At 41.1% G+C, this 25,134-nt stretch overlaps 2 protein-coding genes across 2 annotated transcripts in view; both read left to right on the plus strand.

Moving 5' to 3' along the window:
• SMPD3 (sphingomyelin phosphodiesterase 3) overlaps positions 1-10,086 on the plus strand; it is a 104,977-nt gene extending 94,891 nt beyond the window's left edge. The window contains exons 7-8 of the mRNA XM_054079069.1: positions 4,901-5,063; positions 5,435-10,086. Of these exons, the coding sequence (XP_053935044.1) occupies positions 4,901-5,063; positions 5,435-5,536 (265 nt within the window). The 3' untranslated portion in view covers positions 5,537-10,086. The remainder of the gene's footprint in view (positions 1-4,900; positions 5,064-5,434) is intronic.
• A 6,698-nt stretch (positions 10,087-16,784) lies between these two features.
• Positions 16,785-25,134, plus strand: part of LOC104056823 (3'-5' RNA helicase YTHDC2-like) — a 30,746-nt gene continuing 22,396 nt past the window's right edge. Inside the window, exons 1-7 of the mRNA XM_054078472.1 lie at positions 16,785-16,969; positions 17,559-17,649; positions 18,844-19,040; positions 20,673-20,872; positions 21,448-21,614; positions 22,391-22,493; positions 23,750-23,906. Coding sequence (XP_053934447.1) covers positions 16,819-16,969; positions 17,559-17,649; positions 18,844-19,040; positions 20,673-20,872; positions 21,448-21,614; positions 22,391-22,493; positions 23,750-23,906 — 1,066 coding nt within the window. The 5' untranslated portion in view covers positions 16,785-16,818. The remainder of the gene's footprint in view (positions 16,970-17,558; positions 17,650-18,843; positions 19,041-20,672; positions 20,873-21,447; positions 21,615-22,390; positions 22,494-23,749; positions 23,907-25,134) is intronic.

Genomic DNA, 25,134 nt, shown 5'->3' on the forward strand with positions numbered 1-25,134 from the left:
CCCTAAACCATGTCCCTCAGCACCTCATCCACCCGTCCCTTAAACACCTCCAGGGAGGAACAGGTATCATTGGTTTGAGCTGGTGGTCTCATGAGAAACACAAAAAAACTTAATTTGCAGAAGTCTTAAGGTAAATTTCTTGAATTCTTGAATGTTTGTTAAACAAACATTGCCAGTGGAGAGAAATTAATAAGCTTTGTATATTTTAGAGCAGCATTTAATGAATGTGATAATCCTTTTGCACCTTCTTTACCTCAAGGCTAGCTTAGTGGACTAAATACATTATTGTGATGACTAATGATGTTCTAGCTGTTCATTACCAAAATACACTAAAGAGGTAAAGTTGTTTGAATTAATGAGTCTGTGGAGATACACATAATAGAAACGGTGCATTATATGGATCATCACAGTTCATGCTGGCATTTTTACTCAGCAAGTACAGAACACTGCACAGTACAGATGGACACAGTTGAGTGTATCAGGTGAGGCTACCCCCTGAAGTCTTCTTTGAATCTCCTTTAAATTCTTTCTTTGAAAAGAAACTTGTATCAGAAATGGGGTCACCAGCAGGTCCAGGGAGGTTATTCTCCCTCTGTACTCGGCACTGGTGAGACCGCACCTCGAATACTGTGTTCAGTTCTGGGCCCCTCACCACAAGAAGGATGTTGAGGCTCTGGAGCATGTCCAGAGAAGAGCAACAAAGCTGGTGAGGGGGCTGGAGAACAAGTCTTATGAGGAGCGGCTGAGAGAGCTGGGGTTGTTTAGCCTGGAGAAGAGGAGGCTGAGGGGAGATCTTATTACTCTCTACAACTACCTGAAAGGAGGTTGTGGAGAGGAGGGAGCTGGGCTCTTCTCCCAAGTGACAGGGGACAGGACTAGAGGGAATGGCCTGAAGCTCCGTCAGGGGAGGTTCAGGTTGGATATCAGAAAAAAATTCTTCACAGTAAGAGTCATTGGGTACTGGAACAGGCTGCCCAAGGAGGTGGTCGAGTCGCCTTCCCTGGAGGTGTTTAAGGAACGGGTGGATGAAGTACTTAGGGACATGGTTTAGGGAGTGTTAGGAACGGTTGGACTCGATGATCCAATGGGTCCTTTCCAACCTTGTGATTCTGTGATTCTGTGATTCTGAAACTGAATTCTAGACATAAGGTCTGGGTTTAGTTTATATTCAAAATAAGGATTTGTTATTTAAAAGTCACACTTTGTGCATTCAAGAGCCTGTAAAATTTCCATTTCTATTCATGTGTTGAGAACATGAATTTGGTACATGTGAAAGGGATTTCTGGAAAGCAAAAGTAAGGTAATTTGGCCCTACAATCAGGTTTGCAAATGCAAATCTGTACGTGGGTGTGACAATCTATTTTATGGTTTCTAAGAGCAGGCTTGAAGCTCTTTGGAAAAAAAATTATAACACCCTCAAATACCAAAAATCTCCCTCTGTTTTCACTGGCCATTTGAGACAATCTGTCGCCTCTTTTGGGGTATTTTTGTTTGTTTTCTGAGGTGTTACTTGTATTGAGCAATTAAGTAATGACAAATACATGGCTGATAGACAGGGAGCCATCAAACGATCAATGAAGATGTCAGGATCTGACCTGCACTACCTCCGTGCATGTGCAGTGCCTCAGTATGGGATAACTGGAAAATATTCTTCAGTTGTTAGTAACAGAATATACATCAGTGAAACAGGGATGTGCACGTATTCGGTGTGTAGATGTGCTTCCCCGAGAGGACAAGAAAGCCTGTCCTCCCGTCTCTGAAAGGGACAGGTAAGCATAAATTGCCAATAAGTTCAGTAAAGGTTAAAGCCATTAATGGAGTCTCGGCTTTAAAGATACTTAAATGTTAAATAGCATAGAAGCTGTGGAGCCGTGTCTCGCTAGCACGTGCAGTTCATATACTCAGCAGACCAGCGTACCACCTAACAGTGATCCATTCTCAAATTTTTCAATAATAACCCTTGATCAAGATTTACACACATTTAAAACAGACATTTAAATCAGCACTGTAAATGATCCAGAGAGTTATTTCTTCATCAGCACTCTTCTCTAGGTTATAAATAAATTCAAGTAATTCACATTACTAAACTAATTGGGTCATAAGCAGACGAACAACTAGTTCTTAACATGAAAGAAATATTTAAGAACAGCATACATAAAACATTGGACTAGAAGAACATAATACAAATAATGAGCAAATAATTTGTAATTATGGAACAATTCATAAGCTAGATGTAATGAGCTGAGTCTTGCCACAGTGCTGGAAACTGCACAAGCTTCTGATCAGAAAGGCGCCATGAGATGCACACAAATAATCTTATCACAAAGATGACTCACCCTCAAGTAAAGCACTGGAATGAGCCCATTTTCATATCTGACCCTGAACAAAGCCTGGCACACAAGTATGTTACAGCATAGTTAAGAAACAAAACTTAAATGCAAATTTTTCCAGTCTCCAATGCTGGACAGTGGCTCACAATTCTGGGTGAAGGCTGCTACACCAGTAAGAAAAGTCATCCTTAACACTGGTGCTTCTCACCTGGCTGGGAGATGGTCCCTCGAGCTTTATGGGGAGGCCTAAGTTTTGCTGTAAGGCTGCCGGGCATACTCTGTTCCTCATGTTCTCTGCCGTTGCAGCGGCCACTACAAACCAGCCACTGGCCAGAGAGCCTTGAGACAGAACTTTCACACTTAACTGTAGTTATTTGGGACCTTTTGAGGAAAAAATTAAGTCCCAGTTACTTTTTATCCTCCTTTTCTTTGTGTCCTGTGAATTAAGACAATTATTCTGACAAAACACAAGTGTAGTTGTGCAACACAGTCATAATTCGTTATGGTCACTTAAATTGTTAGCACGCATGGCCAGATGTCCAGCGTTTGTGCCTACTTCCCATGGAGACAAACAGCAAACAATCGCATATAAAGCAGCACAAGTTTTAGTGAGAAGCAGATGCATGCATTTACAATTCACCTTCCTCAAGTATTTGGAATTAACATTTCCCTTCTGTGAGCAGTTGTCCAAGTTAAGTAAATATTCAGCATTCACAGACTTTTAAAAGGACGTAAATGAAGCTAAAACAAATTCATCTGTTAAATTAATGCAAATAAGATATTTTTGCTATGGCACTGCAACACTAATGAGCAGTTTCTTCTTCTTTGTTACTTAATTAACTTTGCCAAATATAAATACCAGTTTTGAAAGAGGTCGGTTCCATCAAAGAGCTTGCTTCCTTGAGTCTGGGAAAAGAACTGCGGGAAGTGCATCACTTTCAGTAGCTCTTTGTAGAATCAGCTTGCAAATGGGGTGCAGGCAGTACGCTGATTTAATGTGTGTTATTAGATGACAGCCAAAAACTGAATGATACAGAAAAGGAAGCTCAGTTTCATAAACTGGTTACAATAAACTCTTCAGTACCTCACTAAGTCCAAAGAGGGCTAAGAAAGGTTCTGATCAAACACAACTGTATGACCAGAATTTTGCCATTGTTATCTTTTGAAGGCACGTAAAGTACTTCTTGTATGCATCAGCTGACCCAAACTTATGGACCCAAACACTACTGAAACCTAATCAGCTGTAGCAAGTGCTGGGTCCCCTCTGCCACCATTCAGATCTGTCCAAAGAGTGAAAATTTGACAGCGAAATCATTTGAATCTCAAACATTAAAACAGAGCACGAGAGTCTGGTGTTTGTCTCTTGTTTTCCCTTCATTCTGTACTCTCAAGTGCATGCACTAAAAAATTCCTAAACGCAACCTCATAAAACCCATACAAAGTCAAGTCTTAAAAATTAGGTGATCAAAAATATCTTATTTTTTTCCAAGGTGAAATTAAAGGCTTTGTACCTGCTAGGACCCAAGTTCATGGCTCAGTGTTTCTCCTGCGACAGTTGATGATGTAGCTTAATGGTGTAATCAACTCTTACCAGGGAAACCACAGAACCTTGAGCTCAGGTTTTGGCAGGTAAGTAAAGGAAGATGATTTTCAAGGAAGTGGTTTTGAAAGTAGTTTGTTTGTGTTTTGAGCCAGAGAGCAAAACCACAGCCTGACCTGTCCCTCTCTGCATGCACAGCCATCACACAAAGCAGCTGTGATTGTACTCAGTATCAACCGTCTGCACAATGCATGCAGGAACCATGCGCAGCTCCTGCAGTCGCATGCACAGTCATGGCTGTTGCCTTTAGTGCTCCCCTGGTAGAGCTTTTAAATAGAATGTAAGAAGGCAAAACCTTTTAATCCCGTTCAACAGCAAGACAACACAGAACAGCACGGCAACGTAGGATCATTGTAAAAACAGAGTGACAGGGACCTTGGTGGGTTATCTGGCCCAAAACAATATTCAAAGGCTAACTTCAAAGTTAGATCAAGTTAGTCGAGGCCTTAATAGTCTTCTGTATAAAATCTATTTTTAAGTTTTAAGCAAACTAAAAATTTTAATGGGAGATGCTTAATTTTGACTGCTTCCATGCCTAGTCTTGGGCTGGGTAATCTGCACGCAAGACAGGGGCAGTTGCAACACACCCACTAAGTCCATCTCTGCAGAGGAGTTTAGAGAGTGTCTCACACAGGAATCAAATGAATTAGACAGTCATTACTACTGAAGTAAGAGTTTGGGGGTCCTGGACACAGTAATCTGATGCTGAGGCTTGCTCAAAACCAGTGCCTTGTGCTCCTGAAAACCTCATCCATAGCTTGTCTGAAAAGCTGGTTGTGTTAATTTCAGAAGGAGTTGCTCTGATCAGAGTGGAGAGATTTGTATCAAAGTACTCAGGTTTGTAACCCACGAAATAGTGTTCTCCTCTGCTAGATTTCAGCAACCCTGGACATCAGCCCAGGAGCTGGGGGATGCAGTGTGCTACAGACAGCAAACATGTAAAGCTCTTGTTTTGTTTTTAATGAAACAGGGTGCTGGAAAGTGAAGAAGGAAGGAAAGGATACTTAGTCTATCCCAGCAGCAAGAACCACAGTTCCAGTCAAAAGGGGAGGAAGGCATCGTTGAAAGGAAATGGGAGGAGGATCGACTATATGCTCTATACAGAAGAAGGCCTCTACCTGGAATGGAAAGTGGTGAGTTTCAGAGTTGACAAAAAGAACCATAACTCATACAACAAACTTGTCTGGATGGCACTGCAGCCTGAGTTCGAGCTCGTACTCCAAGGAGAACCTGCTGCTTTGCTATTTTCTACTTCTGTGTGGCAGTACCAAGTTTGTAAACCTGTCACACAAACAAATTTGAGTTTAGGGATTCCAGTAGCAACACTGGTAGAAGTGCTGCTCTTCAAAAACAAACAAACAAACAGAAACCTTGTTGCCATTCCTTCAACTTTTGCCAGACCAAGTGTTCTGGCTGATGCTTTGCATGCCAGTAGTCTGAATATCTTTCAATCTTCCAAGTGTCTGCAAATCCCTTCTTTCTTACTTTTGCTTTTCTTCTGCAGGAAGTGGAAGAGTTCAGCTTTATTACCCAGTTAGCGGGCTTGACAGACCACCTACCGGTAGCAATGCGTCTCATGGTGTCTACAGGAGAAGATGATCCTTAAAACTGACCAGCTTTAAGAGATTAGAAGAGGGAAACGTTAATGATATTAAGAAAATATCAGAGGATAAGAACAAACTGTTCTGGTGCCATGTTAGGAAAGATGGCCAGACCTGACCCGGGCTACTCCCAGAACATACCAACAGCGGAGGATATAAAAAGGGAAGAAATGGAAGGGGTTGTGGCGGAAAGCTGCTGTCACAAGTTGCTCAGGCAACAGAGCAGGCCTGTACTACAATGCTTTCACTGTGGACCGAATGGAACCAAGATGGAAGTTGTAATTCCTTCTGAACCAGTGCCATTCTTACTAGAACATGTTTTTATACTAATATATAGCACAATTTAGTTTGTAATTAGTCTGTGAGTTAGTGCTGCTCAATGTTTTTTTGCATAATTTCTTTGTATAACTAAGAAGCTAAAGCTTTTTTTGGTTTTTTAGCCTGTTGAAGTTGTAGTAGCGTGCTTGCATCAGTAGCATGCGCCCGCACTGCATGCCACTCTCAGATAACATAGTCTGTAAGATACCATGGGGAATATCAGAATGGAAGTGAGTTAAAAAATCTGATTCCAGCCAAAGGCATTCTGGGACTCGCAAACCCTTCTGCCATTACAGATAGACCTTCAAACTCACACACGCAAACTTCACCCAATTTGCAGACCAATATCTTCCTGTCCGATTTAAGGATACTTAATAGATTTGGCATTAGTACTTTAAGAACACAGATCTACCCTTACTCCAGCTGTGTTCCCACTGAAATTATGAAGTGTTTTGTCTGAATAATGACTCCAGAATCAGGCCTTTAGCTTTCTAAGTGCAACGTATTCCTTTAAGAAGAAATATAGTTCCCCAGTTATGTCTTTTCTTTCTTTCCCATACGTGGGGCAGTTCTGAATTATGGGATAGGATGGGATGTATATTACAGTAGAGTGAATAAATTCCTGTAGTACCATTGGTAACACCAGAGCCAACGTTCTGCCTTAGGTAGGAAGAGTCACCGGGAAATAACTTGAGAAATGCATGCTTGATATAGGGTTCAAATAAATGTAAGTGGCATTTGGGGGGGGAGGGGGGGGAAGTGTAGAACAGTGTATGATTGATAAGGCAGGATAACCTCACAATTTTACAAAGGAATCAGTACACAAAAAGGGAAAGCATAGTACAGCTAGTTGCTAGAGAAGAGATCTGTGACTCTCAGCGCTGGGTAACTACTTCCTAGGTGCAGAGGGTTTGTTTATGTCTGCAAGACAACTCTCCATTTGTTACGCGCTCAGACTTTAGTAGGGGCTATGCCATCTAGTTCAAACGTTCTTCTGACTGCAGCTCTTCAGCCGTGGGGCTGCCCTCTGACAGCGTATCCCCAGGATCTGCCCTGCCCTGCCCAGCCTCTGTAACCTTAACAGAAACAAGGAAAAGCTGAGAATCAGGTCCATAATGAGATTTGGCTTTTTTTAGGGATTTCAACTCGGAAGGGTTTGTGTTGCTGGAATAACAATGAGACCCCTTGCATTTAACCGATACTTAGTTTCTTCTGCCTACTACTTCTTCAATTTTAGTGTTATTTCCTCTTACATTACAAATTACCTGTGTTAAAAAGAGAAGTTAATCTAATAGTTATACTTACCTAAATAAGTAAACTGGTTTATTTACACTCACCACAAACTCCTGAAGATGCTCTTGTTTCAGTTTAGTTTACACCTGCTAGGAATCATATTGAGCTAAACCAGAATAGATTTAAATTATTTAAATCCCAGTCTGCACACCTGTTACAGTAAACAACAGAACTTAGATCAGCCTGATTTTGCAAGCAGAGAAGCTCACACAAAGACTGGACAAACAGTATTGACTAATCCCAAGTAGGCTGTGAGCATCTGCTCACATCCTCCCACCATACCTGGTCTCCAAATGGTTTATGCCTCCTTTTCCAGTCCTGGTGTCCCTTCAGCAGAGACTGCCTCTTAAAGTGTACTGTGCCAAACCCTGAGTGGTCTGCAAGTGTAACCCACAGGGACTCTAAAACACAGCCAGACTCAATCCCCCTTTTTGATAAAATTAAGTATTCATGTTTACAGCAGCAGAGACTTCAGTGTCCGACCCCCGTGCACCACCAATTCCCCACTTTGTATGCTTCTCTTTATACAGAGGGTGCACTTACGTGCGATGTGTTTTTCTGGTTTCTTATCTCTCCACCCAGTTCAGAAAGACTTGTACCTGAAACAATGCTTTTAATCCTGTTTTCTACTTTGCTTGTATTTTATTAACCTTTTTAAAGAAACCAAACTGTATCAGTAGCGATTTGTGTGCTGTCCAGCAGCTGTTTCTCAGTAGTCAGATTAAATATGAGCTACGGTATTTTTAATAGCTTTCCTACAATGTAAAGTACAATTTGATATCAGTTTCACCAAGTATGAGTTGCAGGAGCTGAATTTGACACTGTGTGGGATATAATCATAAACCTACTGCCAAGCAATGTTACATTTTCAGTTATACTAACATGGTCTAAATTACTTTTAAATCAGTTCTGTGGCTTTGTGCTGACTGAAAAAAAAGGCAATTTTGTCAACTTTTTGGAATACATCAAGAAATATTTTTCAAATTTGAAGTAAACTGTTTTAGATTTTGATGTTCTTAGTTTCTCAGTGATCAAGAAATGGATAGTTGTAAAATATTCTCTCTAAACAACACACACATTTAATCAGCCTAGGCAGTTCTTTAGGATTTACTGTCTTAAGCATCTACCTTTGCAAGAGAGGGGTGCTGGTGAGTGCAGCGTTGTGGCACCACTGTACAAGATGCTCCTTGCTTTTTTGCATTGATCCTGTGCCTTCTGATGCCTTGGTACACGGGCAGGAGCCAGAGAGCATGTGTACGGGTGAATTGCATCAAACAGACTTTCCTTCCCAGGAGAGTAACGTCCTGGAGAAAACCAAGTCTATCTGCACCACTACTACCCCAGTTCCACGTATTATGTATGTCTCGGAGAATCACTTGGACAACGCTGTACCAGCAGGACATCTCTCATTACAAGCCTTAAACGGATACTATGTCGTAGAATATTTGCATTCTAAAATGGGAGGGCAGAACACGCCCACGAAATCAAACCCTGGATAGCTTTTTCAGCAGTCAGTCCGACTTGGCTTAAGTGCAGCACGACCCAATTTATTAGTAGGATGTTATTCACAAGAAATTTGAGTTACATGTACTCTGCTTACCCCACTTTATACAGGAATTTCAGGTATCTTCAAGTGGGTGATAATGCAGTTTCTTGGTTTAATAACTGCCACGCAACAGGGATACTGTAGATGAAGTGTCAGCTGTTTTTATAAAAGCTAGGCAGCATCTTCTGTTTCCCAAACTGTTTCAGTTTGCATCTTATGATGACACTCCTAGAACAAATGAACAAAAGAAACAAATGAGAATAGCCAAAAACTCACAACTTCCAGAAGTTTCAAGGATGTCAGTTCTTTACAAAATCTGTACCTTTAGATCACTTCAAAACCACAGCCTATGGAAAACAGCAGGTGATCCCTCTGGCACATTCAGATCCAGTTAATCTGCACCCTGTTTGAGGGATAGGCGATCCCCCTGCTTTGCACCCAGCCAGCCGCTGCAGACCAGGGCGGCAATACCTGGGGTACAGCTTTGTGCCATGTGGAAAAGAATTTACTGCAACTAATATGAGTGGTGGCCGACTAGTTTTATGCCATTACACACAGAATGCTTAATAGAAGCTGTCTAAAGCAGCCCGCCATGCGCTGTGGCACAGCCTGACTCCAGGAGAAGCCTGCAGCCCGCTGAGGTGTGGCTGGTGGCAAGGAAACCCTCGAGAAAGTTATCAGGTACCATGAGGTTACCTGTCTGCCAGTATTACAGCACAGCTTTGTGCCAGCGGTGGGCCAGGCTAGCCCCTCACCTTGTTGGCAAGACAGTAAGATTCAAGGAACTGAGATTCCAATCAAGAATTTTGGTTTTAAAATGACCTTTGTTTGGTGGGCCAGATTAAGCAGATCTGAGTGTCCCCAGTGTGGTCCCTTAAGATCGCACAGCAGCACATCAAGTGTCAGCACATATCATCAGCTTAGAGATGAAGTATTTTTACCTCCTCCTGGCGCTACAGGACAAGAACAGAAATACAATTCAAGCACTTTCAAAACTCCCACTTTTATCATCAATTGATTAGGGTCAAATTGTTACTGAAGGTCTCATTTTCCCATGCCATCTTGTTTGAAATATAATCTTGCTGCTTTTAAAGACTTGTATTATTGCTGAGGTTTAGAAATCCTATAAGAATAACCTTTTTTATTTCAATGATTTTTCGGTATTGTATCCTTCTGGAACCTAATGTTTTTATATGGTAAGCACACACCTTCGGACATTTTGTTATAAATGTATTAAAAAATAAAATTTTAAATATTTTCATTGGTTTCTTTGCCTGCAAGAAAACCACAATCTCAGACCTGATAAAAACAAGGTATTTTGAACAATAGGGAGAGAGTGTTGTCTTTTATTGGTGCTGAAAGGAATAACTGGTTGATGCAAACAAGATAATAAAATTTCAAGGCTCAAATGATTCTGTGCAGTCCACTTTTTCTGATTTTGTGAGATGGAGTCTGACAGCACTAATTGAAACCTGACTCTGAGGTGACGGTGTGCGGGTCAGGTATGGTCTTACTGTGCTACACCTGTTCCAGTAAATCTGCAGAAAATAAAGGGTGAAGGAAATGAGGGCTTGTAACTTCCTCTCCTCCCTGGCCTCGGCTGCTCAGACACACTCTGACCTGCAACCTTCTCACAGGCACTCACAGCCTCACTGGAGGCTGCAAACCCAAACGATTGCACCACGCTGCATTGCATCCCATAGTATTTCCTGTAGGAATGCTCCCTAAGCACCACGTCTCATTATGCAGTTGTACATTTTGATGTCTCAACAGTTACTGGATCCCTGAACTAACCGAGAGCAGGCTTTTATCTGCATTCTGTCCACTCAAAGTTTATTTAAAAACAAGACAACCCCACACCCCAGGCACCTACATCCTTAAGGAATCCAGTGATTTAACGGAACATGGTCAAGGGAACAGAATCATTTTAGTGGGTCCATCTTCCTGGAAAGTCCTCAAAGCCCTTTACAGAAGCTGACAGGGAACCCCACCTCAAAGAATTATTTGACCAGCGGAAAGGAGGAAATCAGTGGAATGCAGATGACTGAGGAAAAGCACAGTGCACATATTTCTTGTCTTTAGCTCAAGGAAGGAACCACTCCATCTTGTCAGATGGGACAATAGAGATGGATCTCTGCAGCTTTCCCCACTGCTGTACAGGCGATTTCTCTCTGCATTGTGATGCCACCGTTATAAGTGTTATACCTTGTCAGACTTCCCTTTCCAGAATGGATTCCTAGTATGTGCCTCTCCTGCAATACCCGACCTATTTTTCTATTGTTACAGTTTTCATTATTGTGCGAATGGCTCAGAAATGGCTATAGAACCACAAGGAAAAACAACCATTTCTTGAATAGTTTGCATCTTCCAGACATTTAACTAAGGAGAACAAGTACATAAAATTGTATCCTGTTCCTGTTCTCTGTGCCCCAGGAGCTGTAGCGGTGTTTATCATGAATTGGTGCCCACAGCTGCCTGTTGGTCAGCACTGTATCGGCAATGCCATCTGCCTCTTTGGCTGTTGCACAGCTTCTCTTGGCAAAACACCTACTCAAACACAAACCTTCCTATCCCACTGAAATTTCTGCTTGGAGTGCTGTGGAAACAGTTTTTCGTCTATCCCTTTTCTCTGACTATTTAATGCTTTGATATACCGGTTCTCCATGTTGCAGCAAACTCAAGTTGCTCATGTGTGTTTTCCTGGCCTTTCGAAAAGACAGGCTCTCACTCTCTGCTGCTGCTTCGGACTGTTTCCCATCAACCACTCCTAAATCTGTAAAGCCTCTCAGAGCTTCTTCTATATTTTTCCCAGCGTTTAGGGAAGGCTCCAGGCAGCCATTTGTAAAATGACTGAGTGGGACTTGCTAGGAAGACTGGTGGGAAAACAACAATCCTCTCTATCATCTTTTGCACCACGACAGGTGTAGGAATGACTCCTTATGGCCACTGGATGTGGGCAAGAAGAAATAAACAGTCACTTCAGGTACGATATAAAGAAAATCAGAAGACAAAAAAAATATCTGAGGGGCCTCAGGACACCTGTAGGAACACTCAGCAACCCTATAGAGCCCCCTAGGACCACCAGGACCCCTTGAGAACCCCCAAGGACTCCTTAAGAGACTCTCAGGAACCCTCTAGGACACACAGGACCCCTCTTGAGCCCTCCAGGACCCCTACAGGACACTCAGGACACATCTGGAGGCAACCAGAAACCCTCTAGGACCACAAGGACCCTTCCAGAGATAGCTGGGACCCCTTTCAGGTTCTCCCTTCTAGGATGGTCAGGACCTCCACTGGACCTGCAGAATGAGTTTTGAGACCCACATAACCTCTCTAAAACACCAGGACACCTCTAGAGGCCCCGGGAGCCTTGTTACTTTACCCTGAAATCCAACCAATGCTGTCTGCTGTTCTTATGGGCAAACTTATCCACGCTGGTTCGTGACCACATATCTCCTTACAATGCTGCCTACCCTTTTCAATGAGGTGACTGACAACCTCAGTCCTTTGCCCTTTTAGGGGCCGTATAAGGCAGAAAAAGCCATTCAAGTAAGGTTAAAGAATTCGAGTTGTTTGAGGATTTTTTCGGTCGCCTGGCATCATTTGGGTCCCTTTGGGCAGGGGACTCTCCCCCTTTTTCTTTTTGCCAGGCGGGCCATTGCAGTAGAATGGCAAAAGGGTGTTGTGAGTTGCTAATAAACAGTCCTATAGGGACATCATGTAGCATAGGATTCCAGGATCTTGTCACTCAGAAATTCCAATGCAGCTTGGTGCAGTGGAAGTCACTCGATGGGTTGGCCTGGGTCTGTCCCATGGAGGAGGGGCATAAAGGGTGCGAGTTGTTCATTTGTTATTCCTGCAACATTGCAGATCCGCTCTAAGTCTCCAACCAGTTTCTGAGCGTCATTCAACGTTTTGACACTAGGTGTCAGTGTCAATTTCTGTGGCCTAACAGTCGCACTGGCGATGGTCCAACCTAGATACTTCCAGGGTGCCTGACGTTAGACTTTTTCGGGTGCTATGATGAGAATTAAGCTGGAATTCCAAGCAGTTAATGAGCATATTTGTGACAGGCTCCTTCTGACAAAGCAAGATGTTGTCCACATAATGATAGATGAGGGTATCAGGGAGCTGTTTACGAATAGGCTTAAGAACTCGAGTAACAAAGAGTTGACACATGATAGGAGAATTCTTCATCCCTTGAGGGAGGACAGCCCATTCAAACCTTTCCACCGGTTCGGCTTTTTTTATCAACAGCAAGGTGAAGGCAAAGGGAACGGTATCCTCTGGTTGTAGCGGGACAGTAAAGAAACAGTCTTTCAAGTCGATTACCAGTAAGTGCCAATCCTTTGGCAATATCATCGGCAATGGCATACCTGGTTGCAAGGCTTCCATAGGCCACATCTGATCGTTTACATTGTGAAGATCGTGCAGGAGGCGCCACTTCCCAGACTTCTTAGGAATTACAAAGATAGCTGTATTCCAAGGACTGGTCGAAGGTTGGATGTGTCCAGCTTGGAGTTGTTCCTTTACAACTGTTCCTTTATTGGTGAATGTTTCCAATTCACCAGCAGAGCTTTCCTGAGCACATTCCTGTCGCAGCTGCCCAATCTACACTTAAGCAGACTCCTAAACATATAGTGCATTTTACAGTGACAGTTCAGCAAGAGATCTGATTCTCATGCAGCTTTTTAGGAAACAAGAAACTTCTCACAGTTAGTTAGGCAGACAGGTTTTGCTGTGAACAGGGAAGTCACAGATGAAGAATCTATAGTACAGTGTTCTTCTATTCGCGATTTGCAGTTTGCAATGAAAGCGCTCCCAGGACAAAGAGCTCTGCACTAGCAGAGCTTTCCTAGGCACATACCCGAGCATAGAATGGTTTTGGTGTGAACAGGAAAGTCAGAGATGAAGAATTTATAGTACAGTGACGTTAGGTGACATTCCAGAGACTCAAAAACCTAAATCCTACCTCTAACCCAAAGCCTGAACCAATTGCTAACCCTGAACCTAAACTTAATCGGAACCTAAGTCCTAATCCTAACTCAAACCCTGAACCTAACCCTAACCCTGAACCTAACCTTACTCAAAACCGAAACCCTGGACCTAACCTGAACTCTGAACCTAATCTTACTGAAAGGCTAAACCCTAACCACAACCCAAGTCCTGAACCTACCCTTACTCATAATCTAATTCCTAACCCTAACCTAAAATTACTAAAACCCTACAGTGTAACCATAACCCTAATCCTGAAACTATACTTACTCAAAATATAAACCTGGACCCTAATCCTGAATCTAAATCCTAACCCTAATCCTGAACTTTACGTTACTCAAAACCTAAATGCTAGCCCTAATCCTGAATCTAAATCCTAAACCTAACGCAAAGCTAACTTTACTCCAAAGGTAAATCCTAAGCCTCATCTAAACCATAACTCTAGTCCTGAACGTTATGTAACTCAAAACCTAAATCCTAACTCTAACCTTTAACCTTACCTTAATCAATACCTAAAACCTAACCTTAACTCTGAACCTAATCTTAATCCTGAAACTAAATCCAAACTCTAATACTTAGCCTGAACCTAAACCTAACCCTGAAGCTGAATACTAACTTTAAGCCGAATCCTGAACCTATATCCTAACCCTAACCCTGATCCTAACCTTACTCAAAGTTAAAATTCAAACCCTAGCCCTGCAGCACATGGACATCACTTAGGTACATGGTTTAGAGGTATACTTGGGAGTGTTAGGTTTGTGGTTACATTCAATGATCTTAAAGGTTTTTTCCAATCTAAATGATTCTATGATTCTGTGTTCCCTGGAGAATTACAGAATATTATTTTTGTTAGCAAATCAAAATCTAGATGAAGACTTACAATAGACTGTTAAGCCTAAACTGCTATGATTTAGTGTGTTGTATTTACATTGATATTTAAAACTAACTACATAAAATATGCCTGCTTCCTTTTAAAGGTTTTGATGGCAAAGCCTCTGACTTTTATCATGCTGTGATTGACGGGATTACTTTGTCTAAAGCCTTTTCCTCCATGTAAGGCATTCATAACCTTACGAATGAAGTTCATGCATGTCATTGCCTGTTTCTGGGGCTCATTTGCTTGCATACAGCACCAAGTTTATGCACATTTTAGACTCTGGAACACAGCTGATGACTTCTGGTTATCATAGGCAAGCTCTGTTCTGGCTCCTGCCCTCTCTTACCTCATCTGACATATGTCCTATGCCGTGAGACTTAGGTACAACCCAATGTTGCAAAAGTTTCCAAAGCTTGTATGCACATCTTGAATCTAATCCCTTCCAGAATATATGGGCTTTGAGAACTTTGAGAACAAGTAAAAAATTCCTTCTGAGTGTCATGCAGAGTTAGAGCATCCTGTGAGCATGGGTCTCAGTCTCATCTCACTACCTTAGTTCAGTTTGGAAAGCAGTCCAAGATGTCCATTACTCTGACCTGTGTGGCTTTGGCTAGTATTTGTTTGCTCCACCTACGTTTTGAGGCCATATACGGTATTTCTCTTCCAGCTGATAGTCTCCGTGGAAAAGTTGTCCTTGACTTGAGGCAGATCCAGCCTCCTGAAAGGGCAGTGGCATGTTTTCTATAGCAAAATATCAGTGTTTTCAACCGTTATGAGAATACTTTGCTCTGCAAGTTCTGCTTGGAATACATTAATAAATGAGAAGAAAAACTGATTCAGAATGACACTCTGTAGTTAGCCCCACTCTGATGTGAATGCAAGCCAGTGGATGTTCAGACCTCTCACAAGGTTTTACATCCAAAATCCAGATTCTTTCTTGAGTATGATTTTAAATTAATTTTGTAAATTGCTTGGCAGCTGCAATATATGCGTTGAATTTGCTTATGGTATTGTCCAAATTTTTCAGAGAGCTTCAATGCCATTAGGATGTGTTGATCAAACCCATGATGTGGAGTTGCACAGAATATTAAATCCTGAGTTAGTGTATGTGATGTAGCAAGGAAGAAACCAACAAAGCTAAACAAGGAGCAATTTCACTTCTGCCCTCTTTTACTGTAGGCTTCAGAACAATACTGTGCTTTAATTTCCACTGCAGAGTCTAGCCTAATAGCTAGAAACATATTGAGCATCTCACTGTTCAGTATAAACAGGGTGTTTTTTTCAAGTCACCAACTTTTCTTTCCTTTTATCTTCACAAAACCATCTGAAAACCAGGCATGTTTGTGCCAAGATGGAAAATAATATTAGCTAGATTCTGTTTTTCTGGACAACATCAGAACCCTCCCCCTTTCCTTAAACTTTTGCAAGTACCTTCTGTTCTTTATCTGGTTTAATTTCAAGCTTGCTTGAGGTTCCTGAAGTGTCTTTGGCTTCTCAGCCCTTGCTTGTGGAGTCCAGCATGCACAAACCCATTTGTCTTGTTTTATTAAAATGGTGGTTTTATTTTTTTTTTCTTGGCCACCTGGGCACCCTGCTCATGTTCAGTCAGTTATCAATCAACACCCCCACGCCCTTCTCCTTCAGGCAGCTTTCCAGCCACTCTTCCCCCAGTCTGTAGCACTGCATAGGGTTGTTGTGCCCCAAGTGCAGGACCCGGCATTTGGCCTTGTTGAACCTCATGCCATTGGTCTCGGCCCATCAGTCCATCCTGTTCAGATCCCTTTGCAGAGCCTCCCTACCCTCCAGCAGATCCACGCTTCCACCCAGCTTAGTGTCATCTGCAAACTTGCTGAGGGTGCACTCAATGCCTTCATCCAGGTCATTGATAAAGACATTGAACAGGGCTGGACCCAGTACTGAGCCCTGAGGAACCCCACTTGTGACTGGCCTCCAGCTGGAGTTAACTCCATTGACCACCACTCTCTGGGCCATCCAACCAGTTTTCAACCCAGGAGAGTGTGCGCCTGTCCAGGCCAGAGGCTGACAGTTTCTGAAGCAGATGACTGAGAGGTGCTATAAAGATGGGTGATGAAGTTTTCAGAGTGGTGGTTTAGCAGCGTACAGGTACGGTTGGACTCGATGTTCTCAAACCCCTTTCACAACCAAACGATTCTGTGACTGAGCGGGCGGGGGCGGGGCGGGGGCGGGGCCTCGCCTGGGCCGAAGCGGGGCGGTCCTCTCTCCGCTCTCCTCCCGCCATGTCGCGGCCCGGTGGCTCGGCGGGCTCGGGCTCCGCCGTCGCCTGCTCGAGCGGCCGGGGCGAGGGACCAAAGGAAATCCGCGTGGACGAAGAGGTGGACATCGCGGTGCACCTCGCCCTGGATCGGTTCCTCTGCGGAGAGGAGGAAGGTGCGGGGCGCGGGGGGAACGCGGCCGAGGCCGAGCTGGAAGCCCGAGACCCGGCTCCGTTCTGTCGGTGGCGCCGCGGGGTGGCCGAGAAAGGCGTGAGGACGAGAGAAAAGGGTTCGATTGGATGGTGGGGAAAAACGGGAGGAGCTTGTGTGAGGAGCGGCCGAGGGATCCGGGGCTGTTTAGCCTGGAGGAAGCTGAGGGGAGCCCCGATCGCTGTCTGCCGGGGCCTAAAGGGAGGGGGGGGCGGGGGGGGGAGGGCGGATTCTTCTCCCGAGGGACGAGCGGTAGGATGAGAGGAAATGGCCGCAAGATGCTCCGAGGGAGGTTTAGGTTGGGTATGAGGAAGAATTTCCGTATGAAAAGAGCGGTGAAGCGTTGGAACAAGGTGCCCAGGGAAGCGGCGGAATCACCTTCCCTGCAGGTGTTCAAAAACCGTGTAGATGTGGCACTTGGGGACGCGGTTCAGGGCACGGTGGTGCTGGGGCGATTATTTGACTTGATCTTAGAAGTCTTTTCCAACCTTAATGATGCCGTGTTTATAAGAATACCGTGTCTCACATGGTTCTGTGTTCTTTTATTTTTCTAGAGATAGAATTTCCTTCTTCTTTGACAAATACAGAAAGAGCGTTTGTTCACCAGCTCTGTCGGTCTCTTGGGCTGATATCGAAAAGCAAAGGGTAAGTTAGAGCCTCATTTTTATTTTATTTTTTTGGTGCAAACGTGGAATTTCGTGACTTAAAATGATCTGTGTTCCTAGTGTATTGTGCACTGTTGCAGGGAATAGTGGTACAGAGAAAAGTTTATAAGTATCTTTATACAAGGTTAGTTTGAAGTGGCTTGACCTTGTAATGTTTTCTGGATTTCATGGGTCAATACAAAGGACTTCTCACTGAGATCTGTTTTGTTTTCCGCACGCTGTTTCATGTTGAAGGGTTTTGCATGGTATCTCATACCTTGACAGATAAAATGTGACCTAGAGTAGCACCTCCAGAAGAGTGCTTCTGTTGAGAAGTGCTGGAGAAGGTGCTGGTGCTGGTATGCAGGTGTAATGGTGTTTCTTTCTCTTACATCAAAGCTACTGGAAATGGAAAGTTACAGGAAAACCCCAGATAGATGGAGTTTTCCGTATATCATGTGTATTTGTGTACTGTTGTAAAACCGTAGCAGCATTTGCTGTTCCTCATATTTGACGATACTTCATGATTCTTGCAATAGTAGTGTAAAATGCTGGTTCTCTGATCTATACTTACTTATTAGCACTGATTATGTTGAACGTGTAGCTTTGTTTCAGATCTTACTCAGGCATAGTGCCATTTGAGTGAAGTTATGATTCCAATGTGGTTCCAGTTTCAGGAGTGGTATAGTTGTTTTTTGCTACAGATACCTGAGACAACAAGTTTGACTGAACTTCTATATCTTTGCATCTTATTTTGTAAACGGGGAGTGTTAGAAAGCCACGTCAGAGGTGCCATATGGTTAGCAGGGAAATGCTTGGGTTGTACAGTTTGTGTGCTTAACTGTTAGTAGTAAACCTTGCTTGAATAATTGTTGATTCAAGCAGAAAGGTAGCAGGACAGTATAACATTGTGGAGGCCTAGTTGTAAGGTTGTACCGGGCATAGACGTCTGAAGTCTATGTGTCTGTGCTGCACAACCTTGTGTGAATAGAGAGTGGGTTCGATGCTGGATAGTGTAGATGCTTCTGTTATTTCGATGTGTATTATGCCACATAGGACATTATTTGCAAGTTTGTGGTTATGACATTGTTTGAAAATAATCTGACCACCACCTTGAAAGAATTACAGTCAAAGATCATTACATAGATGTAAATAGGTTACTTATTCCTAAAATACATTTTCTTTTTCCTCCCAGAAAAGGAGCAAATCGATACCTGACTGTAAGGAAGAAGGATGGATCACAAGTGGTACGCGCAGCAATGACATGTTGCTTGGCTTCTAGTACGAAACATACAATTCGGAGTTTAATTCTGAGATTTCCTGTCACAAGTAAAGAACGATCAGAACTTCGTCCAAAGACAGAACAAGGAAATGCATGCGCTGTTGAATCTGGTATGTTCAGTGTGTCTTCTGATGTGGACTGGCAATCGATACAGCTTAAAGAATAAACCGACCCACAACCCAACTGACACTCACCCCCAAAACAAACCCATTACTTTTCCTGACTTTTTGTTGGTAATAATGGGGTCATTTAAAACTGGTGTCGTGAGGAACTTAGGCAGTCACGTTACCTACATTCCAGTGTCTGCTTTGCGCCAACTTACTTCTGAATCTTTGACCCAGTTCCAACCAAATTTATTTGGAAATATGTTTCTGAAATATGAGTTCCATGAGTTGACATTGAAGAAAGAAGTGTTACCAAGACTGCTGCAGAAGAACACCCGTATGAGAAAATGGGGCTGGCTATTCTGCTTATAGCAATCCATGTTCTTGATAAAATAAGTAGTTAATTTTTTATTTCGTCTTATAAAATATATTTGGTCCCTAAGAGTCTTATATCTAGGCTTCTTGGTTTCTAGAATATGAAAGAGCTCACTGGAAGACAGACTTCTGATACACTGTGACATTTTTAAAACATACTTTAAAGGAGATTATTGCTTTAACTGTTATGAGTGTAAGAGCTATGTCGTATTTCTATGGGCAAAGATGAGCGTAGTGCACAGAAATCACAGCAGTATGCCTTGTTTCATTGGATATTTCTGATTTATGATGCTTTATGCTTTAAGTTCTTCCTTTGCTAGTTTTCTTTTTCAGTTGTTTCATTTAATAGGATCGTTTAATGAACAGAATTATAAAATTACTGAAAAGCAATTCCTTAGGAAAGTAAGGAATAAACTAATGAATAGTGTAAAATTTATCTTTCTTTACTTTCTTTGCAAAACAGAAAAGTTTTTGGCTCTTTCAGTGTGTTATTCTGTGTTTGTCTCGGTAAGGCAGTGCTTGTAATTTAATGTATTAATCTGTTAAACACATTAAAAATACACAATTGAACTTACAGCAAGCTTTTCATTCTTCTGGAAAATAATTATTAAGGAATTGCAGAATAGCATTTACAATACTGAATTTGAAGTAATCTTACACTGTGCTCTGTGGGTCCAGGGGTCTAGATGCAGCATGACTCAGTTTGCATGATTTCGGATGAATCTTAGGGACTAGAGTATTAGGCTATGTAAGACTGACTGAGTGGAGGTCATAAAAGACCAGGGAGCATGTGAAAGAAGGCATCTGAACCGTGGTGAAGTTATCTTTTTCTCAGGAGACAACCTTGTTAATTTGGAATAACTTAAAAGTTTAACTATACAGTGACTATTTCTAGGCAAACTGTGGAGGTGTGAATGTGTGAATATGGTATGAAGACCAAGAAAATATGCCAGGCAGCTTTTTTTCACATTTTTTTTCTATTTCTTTTTACTCTTTTTTGACACTAAGCAATGCACCAGCATAGTTTGTTTTTGTTCAAAGCATCTAGGAAAGTAAGAACTCCTTTGAATAATATTTTTTTCAAGCATTGTAACAGGATTTTTTTCTATGAATATGGCTTGTAATTGTATGATGGACTTTTCACTTGTCAAATCTGTAGGGATGCATTCGAAGTCAGGAACGTTTTTATGTATTATTTTTAAGCAGTATTTTAGTGACTTCCTTTTGCATGTGTCCAAGTGAAGTATTAACTTCTCTTTACAGAAAACAGAGGAGTGAACAAGACAGGTGGACGACTCAGCAGTGGTATCCCCCAGGTTCCAGTGAAAAGAGGGGAATCGGAGTTTGATTCTTTCAGGCAATTGCTACCAGTTTTTGAAAAACAGGATGAAATCATTAAACTAATAAAGGATAATAAAGTTGTTTTGATTGTAGGAGAAACTGGATCCGGAAAAACTACACAAGTATGTTTCTTTAATGGAATAAAAATATAACAGTATTTATAAAAAACTAATGCCATTTTTTAAATAATTAGGTGATAAGAGATTGCTTTGTGTTGCTTTTAGGGCGTTTGTCTTCCTGTGCAGTTGAAAGTCTTGTGTTCTGATTCACTTTCTTGCTTTTGAAATAATAAGCCAGCAGATACTTAGTAAAAGCATAAATATTTCTGCACAATTTTGTGATCGGTAACCAGTTTTTCATTACAGTAATATAAAATTGTGAAGGAAAAGTAGCCATGATTTTCTATAGCCCCTTTCCTTCTAAAGCTAGCTCTATAGTAGAATATTTTTGTGTGAAAATGAAAGATTACCTGCAAGTATTTTGTATAGTTTTCTCTGAAGCAGGAGAGAGAAGCTTAAATTATTTTTTTTGAAACAGATTAAACTTGAAGTCAGTCATTCAAGCACATTTGCGATGATAATCTTATTGTGAATTGTCTTGCAACCTATGTAATATTGAGATGCAGTTAAATTGTTTCCTGGTAAAAAAGCTATGGCTTTATCAAACTGACGAGGAACTTTAAACCACTTCTTTACAGATCCCTCAGTTCCTTCTTGACGACTGTTGCAAAAATGGGACTCCCTGTCGTATATTTTGCACTCAGCCAAGACGTTTGGCATCCATTGCTGTGGCTGAAAGAGTGGCAGCAGAAAGAGGAGAAAAGATTGGCCAGACAGTTGGTTATCAGATCCGATTAGAAAGCAGGTACTTATGACATTTCTTATAGCCAGTTGATCTTATGGTGATGTCTTTAGTTTTGTGTACATACGAACTACTGTATGTTTGGGATACGGCCTAGTATAAGCTTAGTATGTAAAATATAGGTATGTTATAAAAATAAAATAAAATATAAATAAATAAAATATAAAAATATGTTATTGCTTGGGTAATGGAATATTTAAGAGTGAAAAAGATAGTTTTCCTCCTGTATTTTTCAGTTTCATGCAATAAGTTCTCTTATGTGAGTGAATTGTGGGTATTTTCTCTTCGTTTCTGCTTGGGAGTGTGTGAGTGGAATTCCTTTTCTTTCAGGTCAAGCCTACACTTCCCTCTTGTTTTTTTGCTCCCTACTTTTAACATAGTTAGGTCCAAAAGTTTTGGGAGCTTTGAAGATAGGTAGGCAGATCAGCACACTGTAACAGATGCTGTAGTGAGTGTTGATAGGGGACGTAAAAGGAAACAAAACAAAATTTGAAATTTTCACTTGATTATTTATTTATTTATATAAATTTGAATCTCACTTTGTTAATTAATCCGTTGCCTGAAGGTTTGGAGCATAAGCACTAAGATTCCTTAAGAACTCTCTGGGAATAGGCATTGTTTACAAACAAATGGGATGCATGAAGTCCTTGGGAGAACTGTAATCTAATTCCATTTCTGGTGAGCAGCTGGTAATAATTGAATTTTCACTAAGTATTGGAGAGCTAGCATGCATTTAAACGGTGTGAAGGACTGAAGTATCTTCATGAACTGTTCATTAGGGTTTCTCCAAAGACACTGTTAACATTTTGCACTAATGGCATCCTACTTCGCACGCTAATGGCAGGAGACAGCGCTCTTTCAACAGTGACGCATGTTATTGTGGTAAGAGTCCTAATGTAAGAGTCATGTGAGGTGGAGCAATGTGTATTACTTATAAATTACAAGATAAGATCCTAGTTGTCTTTAATTTGCTGAGCATTTACAGTGTTTGTATGTGGTTAGAATCTGAACTACTGTAAAGACTTACTGAGTCCTTATTATAGCACATAGTTTGCTTTTTTTTTCCTTTTATTTTTATTTTGTAACAGTATCTTTATTTTAGGTTCATACCAATAATTAGCTTTGGAGTCATTATGCAGTTATGGAGGACAGAGCTCTAAATTTCTCTGAACTTGCTCTGTCAGAAAGCAGAAGAGCCTTAGGGGGACTTGTGTAGATATGGGTGAACATAAGTGTGTCAGAATTTTTTGTATCATGTACGTGTTTTGGCAATACAAGGTTTGCAGTCCTTCTGTGGGCCCAGATGTTTTCAAGATAATGACTAGTCTACTTTTAAGCAAATTATTTAAGCATTCATTTCTGACGATGTGAATATTCCTGTTGTGGAATTTGATGTCATTGGAACCAGAATGTTATTGCAAGATTGATCTCTCTGTGGCTGAAGATAGAAATATTCGTGATAATTTTATGTGCCTGTCTGTTTATCAAAATGAGAAAAATTGTGAGAACAGTTTATGCATTTTTGACTTCAGCCTAAAAATGTTTTATTTTTAAAATATTTGTGTCCTTGCTTCATCAATCCATAATACAAAAACCAGAACAGAACACACCAACAAAAGCAATTACTCTAGTCAGTCATATGCCTTAATTGAGGATGAGCTTTGTGTGTGACTTAAATGATCTAAGCAATCTAAACTTTTTTCATTATGTGTTATCATACATTTCTTTAAATGTTCATTAATTGTGAAGGGAGAATTTATTAATATATTTGTAGGATTGGCAGTTTGTGTCATTATCTTGAAAATGAAATTCAAATATAAGAATTAGAAGTTTCAGGAGTTCACTTTAGCCTCTGAAATCAAGCTGTATGTGGCTAGCGTGTTAATAGCAGTCTTTATAAAACTTCTTGATATATGTTTTCCAGAGATATCTTCATTAAGCTTTTTGAAATATTTGTTACTTTTGAAGAATTTAAAAAAAATCCTGTCTTAAATTCAACTAACACAATTCTTTGTGTCTTTACTGTACCAGCAAATTGTATCTTTCATTTTTTTAAGACGTTCATATTTGTGGAAAGTTACAATCTTAAGTCTGTGATGTTTATCTGTTGTTTGTTCCCCCCACCCCGTTTGTTACAGGATGAAGTACATGAGAGGGACAGGTTCAGTGACTTCCTGTTAATAAAACTGAGAGATGTGTTGCAGAAACAGGCTAATTTAAAACTAATTATGTCTAGTGCTGCTCTGGATGCAGATCTTTTTGTTAGATATTTTGGAAGTTGCCCAATAATGCACAGTAAGTATTCATGTAAAATCTTAAGTCTGGGTATACCTACCGTAGCATTTATAGATTTTATTAAACCATAGCAAACCGTTCTGAGGAACGGGACATGATAAATACACTGAGAGTTACAGTAATACTTGCTATTGATTTGTTAATTTTGGGGTATTTTTTAAACTATTTGCATAGATCGGAGAGTTGTTATCACAGGGAGTTCTGCAAATGCAGGGATGTCCTGGCCCATGCTCTGATCAAATCAGGAAACAGGAAAAGGTTCTTAAAGTGCTGGTCTTACATGGTGGTGTAGACCCTAGGATCTGCAAGGGTGTGATCGATTTTAATTCATTCCCGTGAATTCCGGTTCTTCAGGTCTATGAGATTGCTGCTGGTTAGTGGATAAAACGCAGATAACTGCAGCTGGTTGCTTCAGAAGTACAGTCTTAGGCAAATTGGGTTTTCGCATTTTAATCATGTGATTCTTTATTTTAAAGAAATTAGCTAATAATCTAGGTAAACACTGAGAAAAAACATGGCAATTTATGTTAATTTCAGTTTGGACTTTGTAATCTGCAGTTAGATTACATTAAAATGTGAGGAAAAATTATTGTTATTGCTGTTTTTATTTCGGTTTGCTCATCTTTAGTAGAGGTAAAACAAATGTGTGGGAGGTGCTTGTTTTTTTGGTTTTTTTTACCCTCCTGGCTTGCCAGTTTTGCACAAGGGTGACCTCCTCTGGCACTTCCTCTGGCACCTCTGGATATTCCTTTCTCAGCAATGATGTCGAAGTGTAACGTGTTCTCAGAAGAAGCATTTCAAGATGAGTAATCCTGTATTTTCAAAACAAAAAAGTAGGCTTTCTGCATGTCAGCCTGTTTTTAAGAAGCTCAGCAGTCCTAGGACGTGGGTAGGATCACTTTCTCGAGAATCTTCTCTACAAATCATCGGTTTAATTTTTTGATCCTTCCTGAAAAAGAAAACTATTTCATTATGGATAGAAATGTTTAGTTCTCAATTCTGAATTTCTGCCTAGTAAAATAAGGCTTGCAACTTATTGCAGGCAGTTGTCTTGAAATTAAATTATTTCAGTGTTTTCAAAATTTGTTTTGTGGGGGGAAACCTCAGTTCTAATTATTTTGTGGCTTTCCACTTAACTCTTCTTGTGACTTCCTGTTCATTTAGATTGATAGGCTTATTCAGGATATCCTGATGACAGTCTTTTTCTCTGGTTTACCTGAATGCCTGT

The sequence above is a fragment of the Cuculus canorus genome, chromosome 13, assembly GCF_017976375.1.
Source record: "Cuculus canorus isolate bCucCan1 chromosome 13, bCucCan1.pri, whole genome shotgun sequence".
Classification (NCBI taxonomy): domain Eukaryota; kingdom Metazoa; phylum Chordata; class Aves; order Cuculiformes; family Cuculidae; genus Cuculus; species Cuculus canorus.